General features: G+C 58.4%; 1 protein-coding gene across 1 annotated transcript in view; it reads right to left on the bottom strand.

Moving 5' to 3' along the window:
* The window catches only part of LOC140458980 (hydroxyproline dehydrogenase-like), a 288,998-nt gene extending 268,371 nt beyond the window's left edge, over positions 1-20,627 (bottom strand). Inside the window, exons 1-3 of the mRNA XM_072553717.1 lie at positions 20,299-20,627; positions 17,834-18,024; positions 14,285-14,417 (exon numbers count right to left, since the gene is read on the bottom strand). Coding sequence (XP_072409818.1) covers positions 14,285-14,417; positions 17,834-18,021 — 321 coding nt within the window. The 5' untranslated portion in view covers positions 18,022-18,024; positions 20,299-20,627. The remainder of the gene's footprint in view (positions 1-14,284; positions 14,418-17,833; positions 18,025-20,298) is intronic.
* Between the last annotated feature and the right edge of the window lie 864 nt (positions 20,628-21,491).

Raw genomic sequence — 21,491 nt, 5'->3', positions numbered from 1 at the left:
TGGGTAAGAGGGTTACAGAGACAATGCTCAGTGGGTAAGTGGGTTACAGAGACACTGCCCGGTGGGTAAGGGGGTGACAGAGACAGTGCCCCGTGGGTAAGGGGGTTACAGAGTCAGAGCCCAGTGGGTAAGGGGGTTACAGAGACAGTGCCCGGTGGGTAAGAGGTTACAGAGACAGAGCCCAGTGGGAAAGGGGGTTACAGAGACACTGCCCAGTGGGTAAGGGGGTTACAGAGACACTGCCCAGTGAGTAAGGGGGTGACAGAAACAGAGCCCAGTGGGTAAGGGGGTTACAGAGACACTGCCCAGTGGGTAAGAGGTTACAGAGACAGTGCCCATGGGTAAGGGGGTTACAGAGACACTGCCCAGTGGGTAAGGGGTTAACAGAGACAGAGCCCGGTGGGTAAGGGGGTTACAGAAACACTGCCCGGTGGGTAAGGGGGTTACAGAGACACTGCCCAGTGAGTAAGGGGGTTACAGAAACAGAGCCCAGTCAGTAAGGGGGTTACAGAGACACTGCCCGTTGGTAAGTGGGTTACAGAGACAGTGCCCAGTGAGTAAGGGGGTGACAGAAACAGAGCCCAGTGGGTAATGGGGTTACAGAGACACTGCCCAGTGAGTAAGGGGTGACAGAAACAGAGCCCAGTGGGTAAGGGGTTTACAGAGACACTGCCCAGTGGGTAAGAGGTTACAGAGACAGTGCCCATGGGTAAGGGGGTTACAGAGACACTGCCCAGTGGGTAAGGGGTTAACAGAGACAGAGCCCGGTGGGTAAGGGGGTTACAGAAACACTGCCCGGTGGGTAAGGGGGTTACAGAGACACTGCCCAGTGAGTAAGGGGGTTACAGAAACAGAGCCCAGTCGGTAAGGGGGTTACAGAGACACTGCCCGTTGGTAAAAGGGTTACAGAGACAGTGCCCAGTGGGTAAGGGGGTTACAGAGACACTGCCCGGTGGGTAAGGGGGTTACAGAGAGAGTGCCTAGTGGGTAAAGGGGTTACAGAGACACTGCCCGGTGGGTAAGGGGGTTACAGAGACACTGCCCAGTGGATAAGGGGGTTAGAGAGAGAGTGCCCAGTGGGTAAGGGGGTAACAGAGACACTGCCCGGTGGGTAAGGGGGTGACAGAGACAGTGCCCCGTGGGTAAGGGGGTAACAGAGAGAGTGCCCAGTGGGTAAGGGGGTTACAGAGACACTGCCCGGTGGGTAAGGGAGTTACAGAGACACTGCCCGGTGGGTAAAGGGGTTACAGAGATAGACCCAGAGGGTAAGGGGGTTACAGAGACACTGCCCAGTGGGTAAGGGGGTTACAGAGACAGGGCCCAGTGGGTAAGGGGGTTACAGAGACAGAGCCCAGTGGGTAAGGGGGTTACAGAGACACTGCCCAGTGGGTAAGGGGGTTACAAAGACACTGCCCAGTAGGTAAGAGGGTAACAGAGACAGAGCCCGGTGGGTAAGAGGGTTACATAGACAATGCCCAGTGGGTAAGGGGGTTACAAAGACACTGCCCAGTGGGTAAGGGGGTTACAGAGACAGTGCCTGGTGTGTAAGGGGGTTGCAGAGACACTGCCCGGTGGGTAAGGGGGTAACAGAGACAGTGCCCAGTGGGTAAAGTGGTTACAGAGACACTGCCCGGTGGGTAAGGGGGGTTACAGAGACAGTGCCCAGTGGGTAAGGGGGTTACAGAGAGAGTGCCCAGTGGGTAAGGGGTTACAGAGACACTGCCCAGTGGGTAAGGGGGTTACAGAGACAGAGCCCAGAGGGTAAGGGGGTTACAGAGACAGAGCCCAGTGGGTAAGTGGGTTACAGAGACACTGCCCAGTGGGTAAGGGGGTTACAGAGACAGTGCCCAGTAGGTAAGGGGGTTACAGAGACACTGCCCAGTGGGTAAGAGGGTTACAGAGACACTGCCCGGTCGGTAAGGGGTTTACAGAGACACTGCCCGGTCGGTAAGTGGGTTACAGAGACACTGCCCAGTGGGTAAGGGGGATACAGAGACACTGCCAAGTGGATAAGAGGTTACAGAGACAGTGCCCGGTGGGTAAGGGGTTTACAGAGACACTGCCCGGTGGGTAATGGGGTTACAGAGACAGTGCCCAGTGGGTAAGAGGGTTACAGAGACACTGCCCGGTCGGTAAGGGGTTTACAGAGACACTGCCCGGTCGGTAAGTGGGTTACAGAGACACTGCCCAGTGGGTAAGGGGGATACAGAGACACTGCCAAGTGGATAAGAGGTTACAGAGACAGAGCCCGGTGGGTAAGGGAGTTACAGAGACACTGCCCAGCGTGTAAGGGGGTTACAGACACAGTGCCCGGTGGGTAAGAGGGTTACAGAGACCATGCCCAGTGGGTAAGGGGTTTACAGAGACAGTGCCCGGTGGGTAAGAGGGTTACAGAACCATGCCCAGTGGGTAAGGGGTTTACAGAGACACTGCCCGGTGGGTAAGGGAGTTACAGAGACAGTGCCCAGTGGGTAAGGGGGTTACAGAGACAGTGCCCAGTGGGTAAGGGGGTTACAGAGACACTGCCCGGTCGGTAAGTGGGTTACAGAGACACTGCCCAGTGGGTAAGGGGGATACAGAGACACTGCCAAGTGGATAAGAGGTTACAGAGACAGAGCCCGGTGGGTAAGGGGTTTACAGAGAAAACGCCCAGTGTGTAAGGGGGTTACAGAGACTGTGCCCAGTGGTTAAGGGGGTTACAGAGACAGTGCCCAGTGGGTAAGGGGTTTACAGAGACAGTGACCGGTGGATAAGGGGGTTACAGAGACAGAGCCCAGTGGGTTCGGGGGGTTACAGAGACACTGCCCGGTGGGTAAGGGGGTTACAGAGACAGTGCCCGGTGGGTAAGGGGGTTACAGAGACTGTGCCCAGTGGTTAAGGGGGTTACAGGGACAGTGCCCAGTGGATAAGGGGTTTACAGAGACAGTGACCGGTGGATAAGGGGGTTACAGAGACAGAGCCTAGTGGGTTAGGGGGGTTACAGAGACACTGCCCGGTGGGTAAGGGGGTTACAGAGACACTGCCCAGTGGGTAAGGGTGTAACAGAAACAGAGCCCGGTGGGTAAGCGGGGTACAGAGACCATCTCCAGTGGGTAAGGGGGTTTCAGAGACAGTGCCCAGTGGGTAAGGGGGTTACAGAGACAGAGCCCAGTGGGTAAGGGGGTTATAGAGACAGTGCCCAGTGGGTAAGGGGGTTACAGAGAGAGTGCCCAGTGGGTAAGGGGGTTACAGAGACAGTGCCCAGTGGGTAAGGGGGTTACAGAGTGAGTGCCCAGTGGGTAAGGGGGTTACAGAGAGAGTGCCCAGTGGGTAAGGGGGTTACAGAGACAGTGCCCAGTGGGTAAGGGGGTTACAGAGACAATGCCCAGTGGGTAAGGGGGTTACAGAGACTGTGCCCAGTGGTTAAGGGGGTTACAGAGACACAGCGCAGTGGGTAAGGGGGTTACAGAGACTGTGCCCAGTGGGTAAGGGCTTTACAGAGACAATGCCCAGTGGGTAAGTGGGTTACAGAGACACTGCGCAGTGGGTAAGAGGGTTACAGAGACCATGCCCAGTGGGTAAGGGGTTTACAGAGACAGTGCCCGGTGGGTAAGAGGGTTACAGAACCATGCCCAGTGGGTAAGGGGTTTACAGAGACACTGCCCGGTGGGTAAGGGAGTTACAGAGACAGTGCCCAGTGGGTAAGGGGGTTACAGAGACAGTGCCCAGTGGGTAAGGGGGTTACAGAGACACTGCCCGGTCGGTAAGTGGGTTACAGAGACACTGCCCAGTGGGTAAGGGGGATACAGAGACACTGCCAAGTGGATAAGAGGTTACAGAGACAGAGCCCGGTGGGTAAGGGGGTTACAGAGAAAACGCCCAGTGTGTTAGGGGGTTACAGAGACTGTGCCCAGTGGTTAAGGGGGTTACAGAGACAGTGCCCAGTGGGTAAGGGGTTTACAGAGACAGTGACCGGTGGATAAGGGGGTTACAGAGACAGAGCCCAGTGGGTTCGGGGGGTTACAGAGACACTGCCCGGTGGGTAAGGGGGTTACAGAGACAGTGCCCGGTGGGTAAGGGGGTTACAGAGACTGTGCCCAGTGGTTAAGGGGGTTACAGGGACAGTGCCCAGTGGATAAGGGGTTTACAGAGACAGTGACCGGTGGATAAGGGGGTTACAGAGACAGAGCCCAGTGGGTTAGGGGGGTTACAGAGACACTGCCCGGTGGGTAAGGGGGTTACAGAGACACTGCCCAGTGGGTAAGGGTGTAACAGAAACAGAGCCCGGTGGGTAAGCGGGGTACAGAGACCATGTCCAGTGGGTAAGGGGGTTTCAGAGACAGTGCCCAGTGGGTAAGGGGGTTATAGAGACAGTGCCCAGTGGGTAAGGGGGTTACAGAGAGAGTGCCCAGTGGGTAAGGGGGTTACAGAGAGAGTGCCCAGTGGGTAAGGGGGTTACAGAGACAGTGCCCAGTGCGTAAGGGGGTTACAGAGTGAGTGCCCAGTGGGTAAGGGGGTTACAGAGAGAGTGCCCAGTGGGTAAGGGGGTTACAGAGACAGTGCCCAGTGGGTAAGGGGGTTACAGAGACAATGCCCAGTGGGTAAGGGGGTTACAGAGACTGTGCCCAGTGGGTAAGGGGGTTACAGAGAAAATGCCCAGTGGGTAAGTGGGTTACAGAGACACTGCGCAGTGGGTAAGGGGGTTACAGAGACAGAGCCTCGTGGGTTAGGGGGGTTACAGAGACACTCCTCGGTGGGTAAGGGGGTTCCAGAGACAGTTCCCGGTGGGTAAGGGGGTTACAGAGACACTGCCCGGTGGGTAAGGGGGTTCCAGAGACAGTTCCCGGTGGGTAAGGGGGTTACAGAGACATAGCCCAGTGGGTAAGGGGGTTACAGAGACACTGCCCGGTTGGTAAGGGGGTTACAGAGACTATGCCCAGTGGGTAAGGGGGTTACAGAGACTGTGCCCAGTGGGTAAGGGGGTTACAGAGACATAGCCTGGTGGGTAAGGGGGTTACAGAGACTGTGCCCAGTGGGTAAGGGGGTTACAGAGACAGAGCCCGGTGGGTAAGAGGGTTACAGAGACAGAGCCCAGTGGGTAAGGGGGTTACAGAGACAGAGCCCAGTGGGTAAGGGGGTTACAGAGACAGAGCCCGGTGGGTAAGGGGGTTCCAGAGACACTGCCCGGTGGGTAAGGGGGTTACAGAGACAGTGCCCAGTGGGTAAGGGGGTTACAGAGACAATGCCCGGTGGGTAAGGGGGTTACAGAGACACTGCCTAGTAGGTAAGGGGCTTACAGAGACACTGCCCAGTGGGTAAGGGGGTTACAGAGACAGAGCCCGGTGGGTAAGGGGGTTCCAGAGACACTGCCCGGTCGGTAAGGGGGTTAAAGAGACAGTGCCCAGTGGGTAAGGGGGTTACAGAGACACTGCCCGGCGGGTAAGGGGGTTACAGAGACACTGCCCAGTAGGTAAGGGGCTTACAGAGACACTGCCCAGTGGGTAAGGGGGTTACAGAGACAGCCCAGTGGGTAAGGGGGTTACAGAGACAGCCCGGTGGGTAAGGGGGTTACAGAGACACTGCCCAGTGGGTAAGGAGGTTACAGAGACAGTGCCCAGTGGGTAAGGGGGTTACAGAGACAGTGCCCAGTGGGTAAGGGGGTTACAGAGACAGAGCCCAGAGGGTAAGGGGGTTACAGAGACAGAGCCCGAAGGGTAAGGGGGTTACAGAGACAGAGCCCGGTGGGTAATGGGGTTACAGAGACAGAGCCCGAAGGGTAAGGGGGTTACAGAGACACTGCCTGGTGGGTAAGGGGGTTACAGAGACACTGCCCAGTGGGTAATGGGGTTACAGAGACACTGCCTGGTGGGTAAGGGGGTTACAGAGACACTGCCCAGTGGGTAAGGGGTTTACAGAGACACTGCCCAGAGGGTTAGGGGTTTACAGAGACAGAGCCCGGTGGGTAAGTGGGTTACAGAAACACTGCCCAGAAGTTTAGGGGGTTACAGAGACAGTGCCCGGTGGGTAAGGGGGTTACAGAGACCATGCCCAGTGGGTAAGGGGTTTACAGAGACACTGCCCAGAGGGTTAGGGGGTTACAGAGACAGAGCCCAGTGGGTAAGGGGGTGAGAGAGACAGTGCCCCGTGTGTAAGGGTGATACAGAGACACTGCCCGGTGTGTAAGGGGGTTACAGAGACAGAGCCCAGCGGGTAAGGGGGTTACAAAGACAGAGCCCCGTGGGTAATGGGGTTACAGAGACAGAGCCCCGTGGGTAAGGGGGTTACAGAGACAGTGCCCGGTGGGTAAGAGGTTACAGAGACAGAGCCCAGTGGGAAAGGGGGTTACAGAGACACTGCCCGGTGCGTAAAGGGGTTACAGAGACACTGCTCAGTGGGTAAGGGGGTTACAGAGACACTGCCCAGTGAATAAGGGGGTTACAGAAACAGAGCCCAGTGGGTAAAGGGGTTACAGAGACACTGCCCAGTGAGTAAGGGGGTTACATAGACAATGCTCAGTGGGTAAGGGGGTTACAGAGACACTGCCCAGTGAGTAAGGGGGTGACAGAAACAGAGCCCAGTGGGTAAGGGGGTTACAGAGACACTGCCCAGTGGGTAAGAGGTTACAGAGACAGTGCCCATGGGTAAGGGGGTTACAGAGACACTGCCCAGTGGGTAAGGGGTTAACAGAGACAGAGCCCGGTGGGTAAGGGGGTTACAGAAACACTGCCCGGTGGGTAAGGGGGTTACAGAGACACTGCCCAGTGAGTAAGGGGGTTACAGCGACAATGCCCAGTGGGTAAGGGGGTTACAGAGACAGAGGCCGGTGGGTAAGAGGGTTACAGAGACAATGCTCAGTGGGTAAGTGGGTTACAGAGACACTGCCCGGTGGGTAAGGGGGTGACAGAGACAGTGCCCCGTGGGTAAGGGGGTTACAGAGTCAGAGCCCAGTGGGTAAGGGGGTTACAGAGACAGTGCCCGGTGGGTAAGAGGTTACAGAGACAGAGCCCAGTGGGAAAGGGGGTTACAGAGACACTGCCCAGTGGGTAAGGGGGTTACAGAGACACTGCCCAGTGAGTAAGGGGGTGACAGAAACAGAGCCCAGTGGGTAAGGGGGTTACAGAGACACTGCCCAGTGGGTAAGAGGTTACAGAGACAGTGCCCATGGGTAAGGGGGTTACAGAGACACTGCCCAGTGGGTAAGGGGTTAACAGAGACAGAGCCCGGTGGGTAAGGGGGTTACAGAAACACTGCCCGGTGGGTAAGGGGGTTACAGAGACACTGCCCAGTGAGTAAGGGGGTTACAGAAACAGAGCCCAGTCGGTAAGGGGGTTACAGAGACACTGCCCGTTGGTAAGAGGGTTACAGAGACAGTGCCCAGTGAGTAAGGGGGTGACAGAAACAGAGCCCAGTGGGTAATGGGGTTACAGAGACACTGCCCAGTGAGTAAGGGGTGACAGAAACAGAGCCCAGTGGGTAAGGGGTTTACAGAGACACTGCCCAGTGGGTAAGAGGTTACAGAGACAGTGCCCATGGGTAAGGGGGTTACAGAGACACTGCCCAGTGGGTAAGGGGTTAACAGAGACAGAGCCCGGTGGGTAAGGGGGTTACAGAAACACTGCCCGGTGGGTAAGGGGGTTACAGAGACACTGCCCAGTGAGTAAGGGGGTTACAGAAACAGAGCCCAGTCGGTAAGGGGGTTACAGAGACACTGCCCGTTGGTAAAAGGGTTACAGAGACAGTGCCCAGTGGGTAAGGGGGTTACAGAGACACTGCCCGGTGGGTAAGGGGGTTACAGAGAGAGTGCCTAGTGGGTAAAGGGGTTACAGAGACACTGCCCGGTGGGTAAGGGGGTTACAGAGACACTGCCCAGTGGATAAGGGGGTTAGAGAGAGAGTGCCCAGTGGGTAAGGGGGTAACAGAGACACTGCCCGGTGGGTAAGGGGGTGACAGAGACAGTGCCCCGTGGGTAAGGGGGTAACAGAGAGAGTGCCCAGTGGGTAAGGGGGTTACAGAGACACTGCCCGGTGGGTAAGGGAGTTACAGAGACACTGCCCGGTGGGTAAAGGGGTTACAGAGATAGACCCAGAGGGTAAGGGGGTTACAGAGACACTGCCCAGTGGGTAAGGGGGTTACAGAGACAGGGCCCAGTGGGTAAGGGGGTTACAGAGACAGAGCCCAGTGGGTAAGGGGGTTACAGAGACACTGCCCAGTGGGTAAGGGGGTTACAAAGACACTGCCCAGTAGGTAAGAGGGTAACAGAGACAGAGCCCGGTGGGTAAGAGGGTTACATAGACAATGCCCAGTGGGTAAGGGGGTTACAAAGACACTGCCCAGTGGGTAAGGGGGTTACAGAGACAGTGCCTGGTGTGTAAGGGGGTTGCAGAGACACTGCCCGGTGGGTAAGGGGGTAACAGAGACAGTGCCCAGTGGGTAAAGTGGTTACAGAGACACTGCCCGGTGGGTAAGGGGGGTTACAGAGACAGTGCCCAGTGGGTAAGGGGGTTACAGAGAGAGTGCCCAGTGGGTAAGGGGTTACAGAGACACTGCCCAGTGGGTAAGGGGGTTACAGAGACAGAGCCCAGAGGGTAAGGGGGTTACAGAGACAGAGCCCAGTGGGTAAGTGGGTTACAGAGACACTGCCCAGTGGGTAAGGGGGTTACAGAGACAGTGCCCAGTAGGTAAGGGGGTTACAGAGACACTGCCCAGTGGGTAAGAGGGTTACAGAGACACTGCCCGGTCGGTAAGTGGGTTACAGAGACACTGCCCAGTGGGTAAGGGGGATACAGAGACACTGCCAAGTGGATAAGAGGTTACAGAGACAGTGCCCGGTGGGTAAGGGGTTTACAGAGACACTGCCCGGTGGGTAATGGGGTTACAGAGACAGTGCCCAGTGGGTAAGAGGGTTACAGAGACACTGCCCGGTCGGTAAGGGGTTTACAGAGACACTGCCCGGTCGGTAAGTGGGTTACAGAGACACTGCCCAGTGGGTAAGGGGGATACAGAGACACTGCCAAGTGGATAAGAGGTTACAGAGACAGAGCCCGGTGGGTAAGGGAGTTACAGAGACACTGCCCAGCGTGTAAGGGGGTTACAGACACAGTGCCCGGTGGGTAAGAGGGTTACAGAGACCATGCCCAGTGGGTAAGGGGTTTACAGAGACAGTGCCCGGTGGGTAAGAGGGTTACAGAACCATGCCCAGTGGGTAAGGGGTTTACAGAGACACTGCCCGGTGGGTAAGGGAGTTACAGAGACAGTGCCCAGTGGGTAAGGGGGTTACAGAGACAGTGCCCAGTGGGTAAGGGGGTTACAGAGACACTGCCCGGTCGGTAAGTGGGTTACAGAGACACTGCCCAGTGGGTAAGGGGGATACAGAGACACTGCCAAGTGGATAAGAGGTTACAGAGACAGAGCCCGGTGGGTAAGGGGTTTACAGAGAAAACGCCCAGTGTGTAAGGGGGTTACAGAGACTGTGCCCAGTGGTTAAGGGGGTTACAGAGACAGTGCCCAGTGGGTAAGGGGTTTACAGAGACAGTGACCGGTGGATAAGGGGGTTACAGAGACAGAGCCCAGTGGGTTCGGGGGGTTACAGAGACACTGCCTGGTGGGTAAGGGGGTTACAGAGACAGTGCCCGGTGGGTAAGGGGGTTACAGAGACTGTGCCCAGTGGTTAAGGGGGTTACAGGGACAGTGCCCAGTGGATAAGGGGTTTACAGAGACAGTGACCGGTGGATAAGGGGGTTACAGAGACAGAGCCCAGTGGGTTAGGGGGGTTACAGAGACACTGCCCGGTGGGTAAGGGGGTTACAGAGACACTGCCCAGTGGGTAAGGGTGTAACAGAAACAGAGCCCGGTGGGTAAGCGGGGTACAGAGACCATCTCCAGTGGGTAAGGGGGTTTCAGAGACAGTGCCCAGTGGGTAAGGGGGTTACAGAGACAGAGCCCAGTGGGTAAGGGGGTTATAGAGACAGTGCCCAGTGGGTAAGGGGGTTACAGAGAGAGTGCCCAGTGGGTAAGGGGGTTACAGAGACAGTGCCCAGTGGGTAAGGGGGTTACAGAGTGAGTGCCCAGTGGGTAAGGGGGTTACAGAGAGAGTGCCCAGTGGGTAAGGGGGTTACAGAGACAGTGCCCAGTGGGTAAGGGGGTTACAGAGACAATGCCCAGTGGGTAAGGGGGTTACAGAGACTGTGCCCAGTGGTTAAGGGGGTTACAGAGACACAGCGCAGTGGGTAAGGGGGTTACAGAGACTGTGCCCAGTGGGTAAGGGCTTTACAGAGACAATGCCCAGTGGGTAAGTGGGTTACAGAGACACTGCGCAGTGGGTAAGAGGGTTACAGAGACCATGCCCAGTGGGTAAGGGGTTTACAGAGACAGTGCCCGGTGGGTAAGAGGGTTACAGAACCATGCCCAGTGGGTAAGGGGTTTACAGAGACACTGCCCGGTGGGTAAGGGAGTTACAGAGACAGTGCCCAGTGGGTAAGGGGGTTACAGAGACAGTGCCCAGTGGGTAAGGGGGTTACAGAGACACTGCCCGGTCGGTAAGTGGGTTACAGAGACACTGCCCAGTGGGTAAGGGGGATACAGAGACACTGCCAAGTGGATAAGAGGTTACAGAGACAGAGCCCGGTGGGTAAGGGGGTTACAGAGAAAACGCCCAGTGTGTTAGGGGGTTACAGAGACTGTGCCCAGTGGTTAAGGGGGTTACAGAGACAGTGCCCAGTGGGTAAGGGGTTTACAGAGACAGTGACCGGTGGATAAGGGGGTTACAGAGACAGAGCCCAGTGGGTTCGGGGGGTTACAGAGACACTGCCCGGTGGGTAAGGGGGTTACAGAGACAGTGCCCGGTGGGTAAGGGGGTTACAGAGACTGTGCCCAGTGGTTAAGGGGGTTACAGGGACAGTGCCCAGTGGATAAGGGGTTTACAGAGACAGTGACCGGTGGATAAGGGGGTTACAGAGACAGAGCCCAGTGGGTTAGGGGGGTTACAGAGACACTGCCCGGTGGGTAAGGGGGTTACAGAGACACTGCCCAGTGGGTAAGGGTGTAACAGAAACAGAGCCCGGTGGGTAAGCGGGGTACAGAGACCATGTCCAGTGGGTAAGGGGGTTTCAGAGACAGTGCCCAGTGGGTAAGGGGGTTATAGAGACAGTGCCCAGTGGGTAAGGGGGTTACAGAGAGAGTGCCCAGTGGGTAAGGGGGTTACAGAGAGAGTGCCCAGTGGGTAAGGGGGTTACAGAGACAGTGCCCAGTGCGTAAGGGGGTTACAGAGTGAGTGCCCAGTGGGTAAGGGGGTTACAGAGAGAGTGCCCAGTGGGTAAGGGGGTTACAGAGACAGTGCCCAGTGGGTAAGGGGGTTACAGAGACAATGCCCAGTGGGTAAGGGGGTTACAGAGACTGTGCCCAGTGGGTAAGGGGGTTACAGAGACAATGCCCAGTGGGTAAGTGGGTTACAGAGACACTGCGCAGTGGGTAAGGGGGTTACAGAGACAGAGCCTCGTGGGTTAGGGGGGTTACAGAGACACTCCTCGGTGGGTAAGGGGGTTCCAGAGACAGTTCCCGGTGGGTAAGGGGGTTACAGAGACACTGCCCGGTGGGTAAGGGGGTTCCAGAGACAGTTCCCGGTGGGTAAGGGGGTTACAGAGACATAGCCCAGTGGGTAAGGGGGTTACAGAGACACTGCCCGGTTGGTAAGGGGGTTACAGAGACTATGCCCAGTGGGTAAGGGGGTTACAGAGACTGTGCCCAGTGGGTAAGGGGGTTACAGAGACATAGCCTGGTGGGTAAGGGGGTTACAGAGACTGTGCCCAGTGGGTAAGGGGGTTACAGAGACAGAGCCCGGTGGGTAAGAGGGTTACAGAGACAGAGCCCAGTGGGTAAGGGGGTTACAGAGACAGAGCCCAGTGGGTAAGGGGGTTACAGAGACAGAGCCCGGTGGGTAAGGGGGTTCCAGAGACACTGCCCGGTGGGTAAGGGGGTTACAGAGACAGTGCCCAGTGGGTAAGGGGGTTACAGAGACAATGCCCGGTGGGTAAGGGGGTTACAGAGACACTGCCTAGTAGGTAAGGGGCTTACAGAGACACTGCCCAGTGGGTAAGGGGGTTACAGAGACAGAGCCCGGTGGGTAAGGGGGTTCCAGAGACACTGCCCGGTGGGTAAGGGGGTTAAAGAGACAGTGCCCAGTGGGTAAGGGGGTTACAGAGACACTGCCCGGCGGGTAAGGGGGTTACAGAGACACTGCCCAGTAGGTAAGGGGCTTACAGAGACACTGCCCAGTGGGTAAGGGGGTTACAGAGATAGCCCAGTGGGTAAGGGGGTTACAGAGACAGCCCGGTGGGTAAGGGGGTTACAGAGACACTGCCCAGTGGGTAAGGAGGTTACAGAGACAGTGCCCAGTGGGTAAGGGGGTTACAGAGACAGTGCCCAGTGGGTAAGGGGGTTACAGAGACAGAGCCCAGAGGGTAAGGGGGTTACAGAGACAGAGCCCGAAGGGTAAGGGGGTTACAGAGACAGAGCCCGGTGGGTAATGGGGTTACAGAGACAGAGCCCGAAGGGTAAGGGGGTTACAGAGACAGTGCCCGGTGGGTAATGGGGTTACAGAGACAGAGCCCGGTGGGTAATGGGGTTACAGAGACAGAGCCCAGAGGGTAAGGGGGTTACAGAGAAAGAGCCCAGTGGGTAAGGGGGTTACAGAGACACTGCCCAGTGGGTAAGGGGGTTACAGAGACACTGCCCAGTGGGTAAGGGCGTTACAGAGATAGACCCAGAGGGTAAGGGGGTTACAGAGACACTGCCCGGTGGGTAAGGGGGTTACAGAGACAGAGCCCAGTGGGTAAGGGGGTTACAGAGACTGTGCCCAGTGGGTAAGGGGGTTACAGAGACATAGCCTGGTGGGTAAGGGGGTTACAGAGACTGTGCCCAGTGGGTAAGGGGGTTACAGAGACAGAGCCCAGTGGGTAATGGGGTTACAGAGACAGAGCCCAGAGGGTAAGGGGGTTACAGAGAAAGAGCCCAGTGGGTAATGGGGTTACAGAGACACTGCCCAGTGGGTAAGGGGGTTACAGAGACACTGCCCAGTGGGTAAGGGCGTTACAGAGATAGACCCAGAGGGTAAGGGGGTTACAGAGACTGTGCCCAGTGGGTAAGGGGGTTACAGAGACATAGCCTGGTGGGTAAGGGGGTTACAGAGACTGTGCCCAGTGGGTAAGGGGGTTACAGAGATAGACCCAGAGGGTAAGGGGGTTACAGAGACACTGCCCGGTGGGTAAGGGGGTTACAGAGACAGAGCCCAGTGGGTAAGGGGGTTACAGAGACACTGCCCAGTGGGTAAGGGGGTTACAGAGACACTGCCCAGTGGGTAAGTGGGTTACAGAGACAGTGCCCAGTGGGTAAGGGGGTTACAGAGACAGAGCCCCGTAGTTAAGGGGGTGAGAGAGACAGTGCCTGGTGAGTAAGGGGGTGAGAGAGACAGTGCCCGGTGAGTAAGGGGGTGAGAGAGACAGTGCCCGGTGAGTAAGGGAGTTCGTGAGACAGTGCCCGGTGAGTAAGGGGGTGAGAGAGACAGTGCCCAGTGAGTAAGGGGGTTACAGAGACAGAGCCCCGTAGTTAAGGGGGTGAGAGAGACAGTGCCCGGTGAGTAAGGGAGTTCGTGAGACAGTGCCCGGTGAGTAAGGGGGTGAGAGAGACAGTGCCCGGTGAGTAAGGGGGTGAGAGAGACAGTGCCCGGTGAGTAAGGGGGTGAGAGAGACAGTGCCCGGTGAGTAAGGGAGTTCGTGAGACAGTGCCCGGTGAGTAAGGGGGTGAGAGAGACAGTGCCCGGTGAGTAAGGGGGTGAGAGAGACAGTGCCCGGTGAGTAAGGGGGTGAGAGAGACAGTGCCCAGTGGGTAAGGGGGTGAGAGAGACAGTGCCCGGTGAGTAAGGGGGTGAGAGGGAGACAGTGCCCGGTGGGTAAGGGGGTGAAAACAGACACTGCACGGTGTGTTACGGGGTAACAGAGTGCCCGGTGGGTAAGGGGGGGGTGAGAGAGAGACAGTGCCCGGTGGGTAAGGTGGGGGTGAGAGAGACAGTGCCTGGTGGGTAAGGGGGGGATGAGAGAGACAGTGCCCGGTGGGTAAGGGGGTTACAGAGTCAATGCCCGGTGGGTAAGGGGGGGGTGAGAGAGACAGTGCCCGGTGGGTAAGGGAGTGAGAGACAGTGCCCGGTGGGTAAGGGGGTGTAAACAGACACTGCCCGGTGGGTAAGCGGGTGACAGAGTCAATGCCCCAATGAGTAACGGGGGACAGATACAGTGCGCAGTAGTTTGGTACTCACACATAGCCCAGCACTCATCAGGGCGGTGACCTTTAATTGCATCATTGGCTGGGGGCAGCTACCGGTGGAAAGATCAACGCAGTTCAGCATCCTCTGCAGGTGCTGGTCATAGCAGGACTCCATCTCACTGTCCCTCAGAGGGAGACGGAGGGAGGGAGATAGAAACAGACAGGGATAGTGAGGGAGAATCCACTCCAGTGCCCTGTGTTACTGACTGTATCCCTACTGATGTTAATCCAGCTCCCTCACACTGTCCCTCAGTAACCCCTCTCTCCCCCCCCCAGTGCCCTGTGTTACTGACTGTATCCCTACTGATGTTAATCCAGCTCCCTCACACTGTCCCTCAGTAACCCCTCTCCCCCCCAGAGCCCTGTGTTACTGACTGTATCCCTACTGATGTTAATCCAGCTCCCTCACACTGTCCCTCAGTAACCTCTCTCCCCCCCCAGGGCCCTGTGTTACTGACTGTATCCCTACTGATGTTAATCCAGCTCCCTCACACTGTCCCTCAGTAACCTCTCTCCCCCCCCAGGGCCCTGTGTTACTGACTGTATCCCTACTGATGTTAATCCAGCTCCCTCACACTGTCACTCAGTCACCCCTCTCCCCCCCAGGGCCCTGTGTTACTGACTGTATCCCTACTGATGTTAATCCCCCTCCTTCACACTGTCACTCAGTAACCCCTCTCCCCCCCAGGGCACTGTGTTACTGACTGTATCCCTACTGATGTTAATCCCCCTCCCTCACACTGTCCCTCAGTAACCCCTCTCCCCCCAGTGCCCTGTGTTACTGACTGTATCCCTACTGATGTTAATCCAGCTCCCTCACACTGTCCCTCAGTAACCCCTCTCCCCCCCAGAGCCCTGTGTTACTGACTGTATCCCTACTGATGTTAATCCAGCTCCCTCACACTGTCCCTCAGTAACCTCTCTCCCCCCCCAGGGCCCTGTGTTACTGACTGTATCCCTACTGATGTTAATCCAGCTCCCTCACACTGTCCCTCAGTAACCCCTCTCCCCCCCAGGGCCCTGTGTTACTGACTGTATCCCTACTGATGTTAATCCAGCTCCCTCACACTGTCCCTCAGTAACCTCTCTCCCCCCCCAGGGCCCTGTGTTACTGACTGTATCCCTACTGATGTTAATCCAGCTCCCTCACACTGTCACTCAGTCACCCCTCTCCCCCCCAGGGCCCTGTGTTACTGACTGTATCCCTACTGATGTTAATCCCCCTCCTTCACACTGTCACTCAGTAACCCCTCTCCCCCCCAGGGCACTGTGTTACTGACTGTATCCCTACTGATGTTAATCCCCCTCCCTCACACTGTCACTCAGTAACCCCTCTCCCCCCCAGTGCCCTGTGTTACTGACTGTATCCCTACTGATGTTAATCCCCCTCCCTCACACTGTCACTCAGTAACCCCTCTCCCCCCCCCAGTGCCCTGTGTTACTGACTGTATCCCTACTGATGTTAATCCCCCTCCCTCACACTGTCACTCAGTAACCCCTCTCCCCCCCAGTGCCCTGTGTTACTGACTGTATCCCTACTGATGTTAATCCAGCTCCCTCACACTGTCCCTCAGTAACCCCTCTCCCCCCCAGGGCACTGTGTTACTGACTGTATCCCTACTGATGTTAATCCAGCTCCCTCACACTGTCACTCAGTAACCCCTCTCCCCCCCAGGGCCCTGTGTTACTGACTGTATCCCTACTGATGTTAATCCCCCTCCCTCACACTGTCCCTCAGTAACCCCTCTCCCCCCCAGGGCCCTGTGTTACTGACTGTATCCCTACTGATGTTAATCCCCCTCCCTCACACTGTCACTCAGTAACCCCTCTCCCCCCCCAGGGCCCTGTGTTACTGACTGTATCCCTACTGATGTTAATCCCCCTCCCTCACACTGTCACTCAGTAACCCCTCTTCCCCCCCCCAGGGCCCTGTGTTACTGACTGTATCCCTACTGATGTTAATCCCCCTCCCTCACACTGTCCCTCAGTAACCCCTCTCCCCCCCCCAGTGCCCTGTGTTACTGACTGTATCCCTACTGATGTTAATCCCCCTCCCTCACACTGTCCCTCAGTAACCCCTCTCCCCCCCAGTGCCCTGTGTTACTGACTGTATCCCTACTGATGTTAATCCCCCTCCCTCACACTGTCCCTCAGTAACCCCTCTCCCCCCCAGGGCCCTGTGTTACTGACTGTATCCCTACTGATGTTAATCCCCCTCCCTCACACTGTCACTCAGTAACCCCTCTCCCCCCCCCAGGGCCCTGTGTTACTGACTGTATCCCTACTGATGTTAATCCCCCTCCCTCACACTGTCCCTCAGTACCCCCTCTCCCCCCCAGGGCCCTGTATTACTGACTGTATTCCTACTGATGTTAATCCAGCTCCCTCACACTGTCACTCAGTAACCCCTCTCCCCCCCACCCCAGTGCCCTGTGTTACTGACTGTATCCCTACTGATGTTAATCCCCCTCCCTCACACTGTCCCTCAGTAACCCCTCTCCCCCCCCCCCCCAGTGCCCTGTGTTACTGACTGTATCCCTACTGATGTTAATCCAGCTCCCTCACACTGTCCCTCAGTAACCCCTCTCCCCCCCCCCCCCCCCAGTGCCCTGTGTTACTGACTGTATCCCTACTGATGTTAATCCCCCTCCCTCACACTGTCACTCAGTAACCCCTCTCCCCCCCAGGGCCCTGTGTTACTGACTGTATCCCTACTGATGTTAATCCCCCTCCCTCACACTGTCACTTAGTAACCCCTCTCCCCCCAGGGCCCTGTGTTACTGACTGTATCCCTACTGATGTTAATCCCCCTCCCTCACACTCTCACTCAGTAACCCCTCTCCCCCCCAGTGCCCTGTGTTACTGACTGTATCCCTACTGATGTTAATCCAGCTCCCTCACACTGTCCCTCAGTAACCCCTCTCCCCCCAGTGCCCTGTGTTACTGACTGTATCCCTACTGATGTTAATCCCCCTCCCTCACACTGTCCCTCAGTAACCCCTCTCCCCCCCAGGGCCCTGTGTTACTGACTGTATCCCTACTGATGTTAATCCAGCTCCCTCACACTGTCCCTCAGTAACCCCTCTCCCTCCCCCAGTGCCCTGTGTTACTGACTGTATCCCTACTGATGTTAATCCCCCTCCCTCACACTGTCACTCAGTAACCTCTCTCCCCCCCAGGGCCCTGTGTTACTGACTGTATCCCTACTGATGTTAATCCCCCTCCCTCACACTGTCCCTCAGTAACCCCTCTCCCCCCCCAGTGCCCTGTGTTACTGACTGTATCCCTACTGATGTTAATCCCCCTCCCTCACACTGTCCCTCAGTAACCCCTCTCCCCCCCCAGGGCCCTGTGTTACTGACTGTATCCCTACTGATGTTAATCCCCCTCCCTCACACTGTCCCTCAGTAACCCCTCTCCCCCCCAGGGCCCTGTGTTACTGACTGTATCCCTACTGATGTTAATCCCCCTCCCTCACACTGTCCCTCAGTGCCCCACTCCCACACGCAGCGTCCTCACGTGATGTGCATGTATATGGTACCTGGTCCGTTCTCCAACATCCTCCTCTATGGGTACAGCCAGGAGGGGCCGGATTCCGAGCTGGGAAAGTTTGCTGAGCGTCCGCTGGATTTCGGGAAGCGTTTCCCCGGCGACAAACTGCCCGTACGCTGTGGCCTTCAACAACCGGTTGAATATCCCCTTCCCCAACACCTTCCTGCAGACCGTCATTAACTACCAGAGAGACAGGCACCGTGTGTAACATCAGGAGCAATGGAATTTCCCAGGGTACGGGGTGGGGGCACTGACTGTCCCCAGGGTACGGGGGGTGGGGGCACTGACTCTCCCCGGGGTACGGGGGTGGGGCACTGACTCTCCCCGGCATACGAGGTGGGGACACTGACTCTCCCCGGGGTACGGGGTGGGGGCACTGACTGTCCCCAGGGTACGGGGTGAGGGCACTGACTCTCCCCGGGGTATGGGACGGGGACACTGACTCTCCCCGGGGTACGGAATGGGGACACTGACTCTCCCCAGGGTACGGGGTGGGGACACTGACTCTCCCCGGGGTACGGGGATGGGGACACTGACTCTCCCCGGGGTACGGGATGGGGACACTGACTCTCCCCGGGGTATGGGATGGGGGCACTGACTCTCCCCGGGGTACGGGGGTGGGGCACTGACTCCCCGGGGTACGGGATGGGGGCACTGACTCTCCCCAGGGTATGGGATGGGGACACTGACTCTCCCCGGGGTATGGGATGGGGGCACTGACTCTCCCCGGGGTACGGGGGTGGGACACTGACTCTCCCCGGGGTACGGGATGGGGACACTGACTCTCCCCAGGGTACGGGGGTGGGGGCACTGACTCTCCCCGGGGTACGGGATGGGGACACTGACTCTCCCCGGGGTACGGGATGGGGACACTGACTCTCCCCGGGGTACGGGATGGGGACACTGACTCTCCCCGGGGTACGGGATGGGGACACTGACTCTCCCCGGGATACGAGGTGGGGACACTGACTCTCCCCGGGGTACGGGATGGGGACACTGACTCTCCCCGGGGTACGGGATGGGGACACTGACTCTCCCCGGGGTACGGGATGGGGACACTGACTCTCCCCAGGGTACGGGGGTGGGGGCACTGACTCTCCCCGGGGTACGGGATGGGGACACTGACTCTCCCCGGGGTACGGGATGGGGACACTGACTCTCCCCAGGGTACGGGGGTGGGGGCACTGACTCTCCCCGGGGTACGGGGTGGGGGCACTGACTCTCCCCGGGGTACGGGGGTGGGGCACTGACTCCCCGGGGTACGGGGTGGGGACACTGACTCTCCCCGGGGTACGGGGTGGGGGCACTGACTTTCCCTGGGGTACGGGGTGGGGGCACTGACTCTCCCCGGGGTATGGTGGGTGGGACACTGACTCTCCCCGGGGTACGGGATGGGGACACTGACTCTCCCCGGGATACAGGGTGTGGACACTGACTCTCCCCAGGGTACGAGATGGGGACACTGACTCTCCCCGGGGTACGGGATGGGGACACTGACTCTCCCCGGGGTACGAGATGGGGACACTGACTCTCCCCGGGGTACGGGATGGGGACACTGACTCTCCCCGGGGTACGGGGGTGGGGATACTGACTCTCCCCGGGATATGGGAGTCGGAACGCAGACTCTCCCTGGGGTACGAGGAGTAAGTCTCTCCACCCCCCATTCTCCTGCAGCCTCCCCCTTACCCTTGACCCCTCCCCCCCCCCCCCAGAACCTCTCTATCTCCATCTTCAATACATTCAATGGCCTGGGCTTCCCCCCCCCCCCCCAACAACCTCCTGTGACAGTGAATTCCACACACTCCCCACTCTCTGCCTGAAGTGATTTCTCCTTATTTCCCTTCGAAAGCACCTTCCCTTTTCACTCTGAGGCGATTCCCTCGGGCCCTAGTCTCTCCCACCAATGGGAACATCCGCCCAATGTTGGCTGTGTCTGGCCCGTTCAATATTCTGTAAGTTTTAATAACCCCCCCCCCCCAACCCCCCCATCCCAAACTCCATCGAGTACAGACCCACATCGCCCTCAGACGTTCCTCATGCACGTTTACCTCGAGGGGAGTCCTGGCCTCGGAACCCCTCCCCCCACCAGTTGGGTCCCTTTGCCCCTCAGACGTCTGACCTTTCCCCACGTTGCCCTCCACCTCGATCCTGCTGTCTCAGCCCCCCCACCCCCCCCCTCCACCCCTCCCCCAAGAGAGGGAAGTGAATCGAGGGGCAAATTTTCCAGGCAGAGGGCGGTGCGTGTGGGCAACGAGGAAGTGGTGGGGGATAGTCCAATGGCTTGAGAGAGACCAGCAGTGGGTCCCACCAAGAGCAGCCCCTCAGTCGCCCAGCCATATTGCGGGAGGGGTGGGGGGGATGAGAGACGGTTGCGGGGGGGGGGGGGGGGGGGGGGTGGAATGAGGCGACCCTCAGCGATTCCCCCCCCAACCCCCAGCTCCGTCAATAACTCACCCGCGCGGCGTTCCTCACCAGCAGAGGGTGCGAGCAGAAACGAAAGATCAGGAGAGCTCGGGTGATCTCGGAGAGGGGTCTCACCCAGAAGGCGGCGCCCCCGAAGGCCAGGGGAGGCACCGCACCCTCCTCAGCCCCGGGGGGGGGGCCGGCCCGGCCGGGGGGCCCAGCGGCCCCTGGCCAGACTCCCTCCGGAACGCCGCAGGGGGGAGAAGGAAAATCGCAACATCTCCCCCCCCCGCGGCCGCACTCCGGTGGGTTGGGGCTGGGGGTGGAATTGGGAACGGGACGGGGTCTGAGGGCCTCTCCACTCGGAAGGACGCTCTCGCTGCCCCCGCACCAACCCCCCCCCACCCCCCCCCCTGCCTCTTCCCCGCCCTCCTGTTCCCCCACCAGCCCACCACCCCAGCTCAGAGCAGATGGGGACAGTGAAGGAGACAGAGAGGACTGGGCGAGGGGAAGGCAGAGGACAGAGAGGACGCTGACCCCTTGTTAAATATTGACCACATCACACACACCGTCACTGGGTGAAGGGGCCACACAGCTTCTGGGCTATTGGTTGGGGGGGGGGGTTAGCCCAAAGTCAGGGGGGGCTCAAACGGGAACACAGTTGGTCAGGGGAGTTATGGGGTGCAGGGGAGAAGGGAGAGACAGAGTTTCAGGGGAGTTCCTGGCTGCAGGATTCCCAGCTTCTGACCTGCTCCTGGAGCCACGGGATTGATATGGGGCTGGGACCGGATCAGTTTCTGCTCAATGGGAACCCCCAGGATGTTGATAGTGAGGGGGGAGGGGGGGATACAGTGATGGTAACACCATTGAACGTCAAGAGTGCGGGGCTCCCTCGGCGCTGACCCTCCCACAGTGAGGGGCTCCCTCAGCACCGACCCTCCCACAGTGCGGGGCTCCCTCAGCGCTGACCCTCCCACAGTGAGGGGCTCCCTCAGCACTGACCCTCCCACAGTGCGGGGCTCCCTCAGCACTGACCCTCCCACAGTGCGGGGCTCCCTCGGCGCTGACCCTCCCACAGTGCGGGGCTCCCTCAGCACTGACCCTACCACAGTGCGGGGCTCCCTCAGCACTGACCCTCCCACAGTGCGGGGCTCCCTCAGCGCTGATCCTCCCACAGTGTGGGGCTCCCTCAGCGCTGACTCTCCCACAGTGCGGGGCTCCCTCGGCACTGACCCTCCCACAGT

Source organism: Chiloscyllium punctatum, chromosome 34 (genome assembly GCF_047496795.1).
Source record: "Chiloscyllium punctatum isolate Juve2018m chromosome 34, sChiPun1.3, whole genome shotgun sequence".
NCBI classification, from domain to species: domain Eukaryota; kingdom Metazoa; phylum Chordata; class Chondrichthyes; order Orectolobiformes; family Hemiscylliidae; genus Chiloscyllium; species Chiloscyllium punctatum.
Note: the sequence above shows the minus strand (reverse complement) of the source record. Positions and strands in the feature narration are given on the sequence as shown.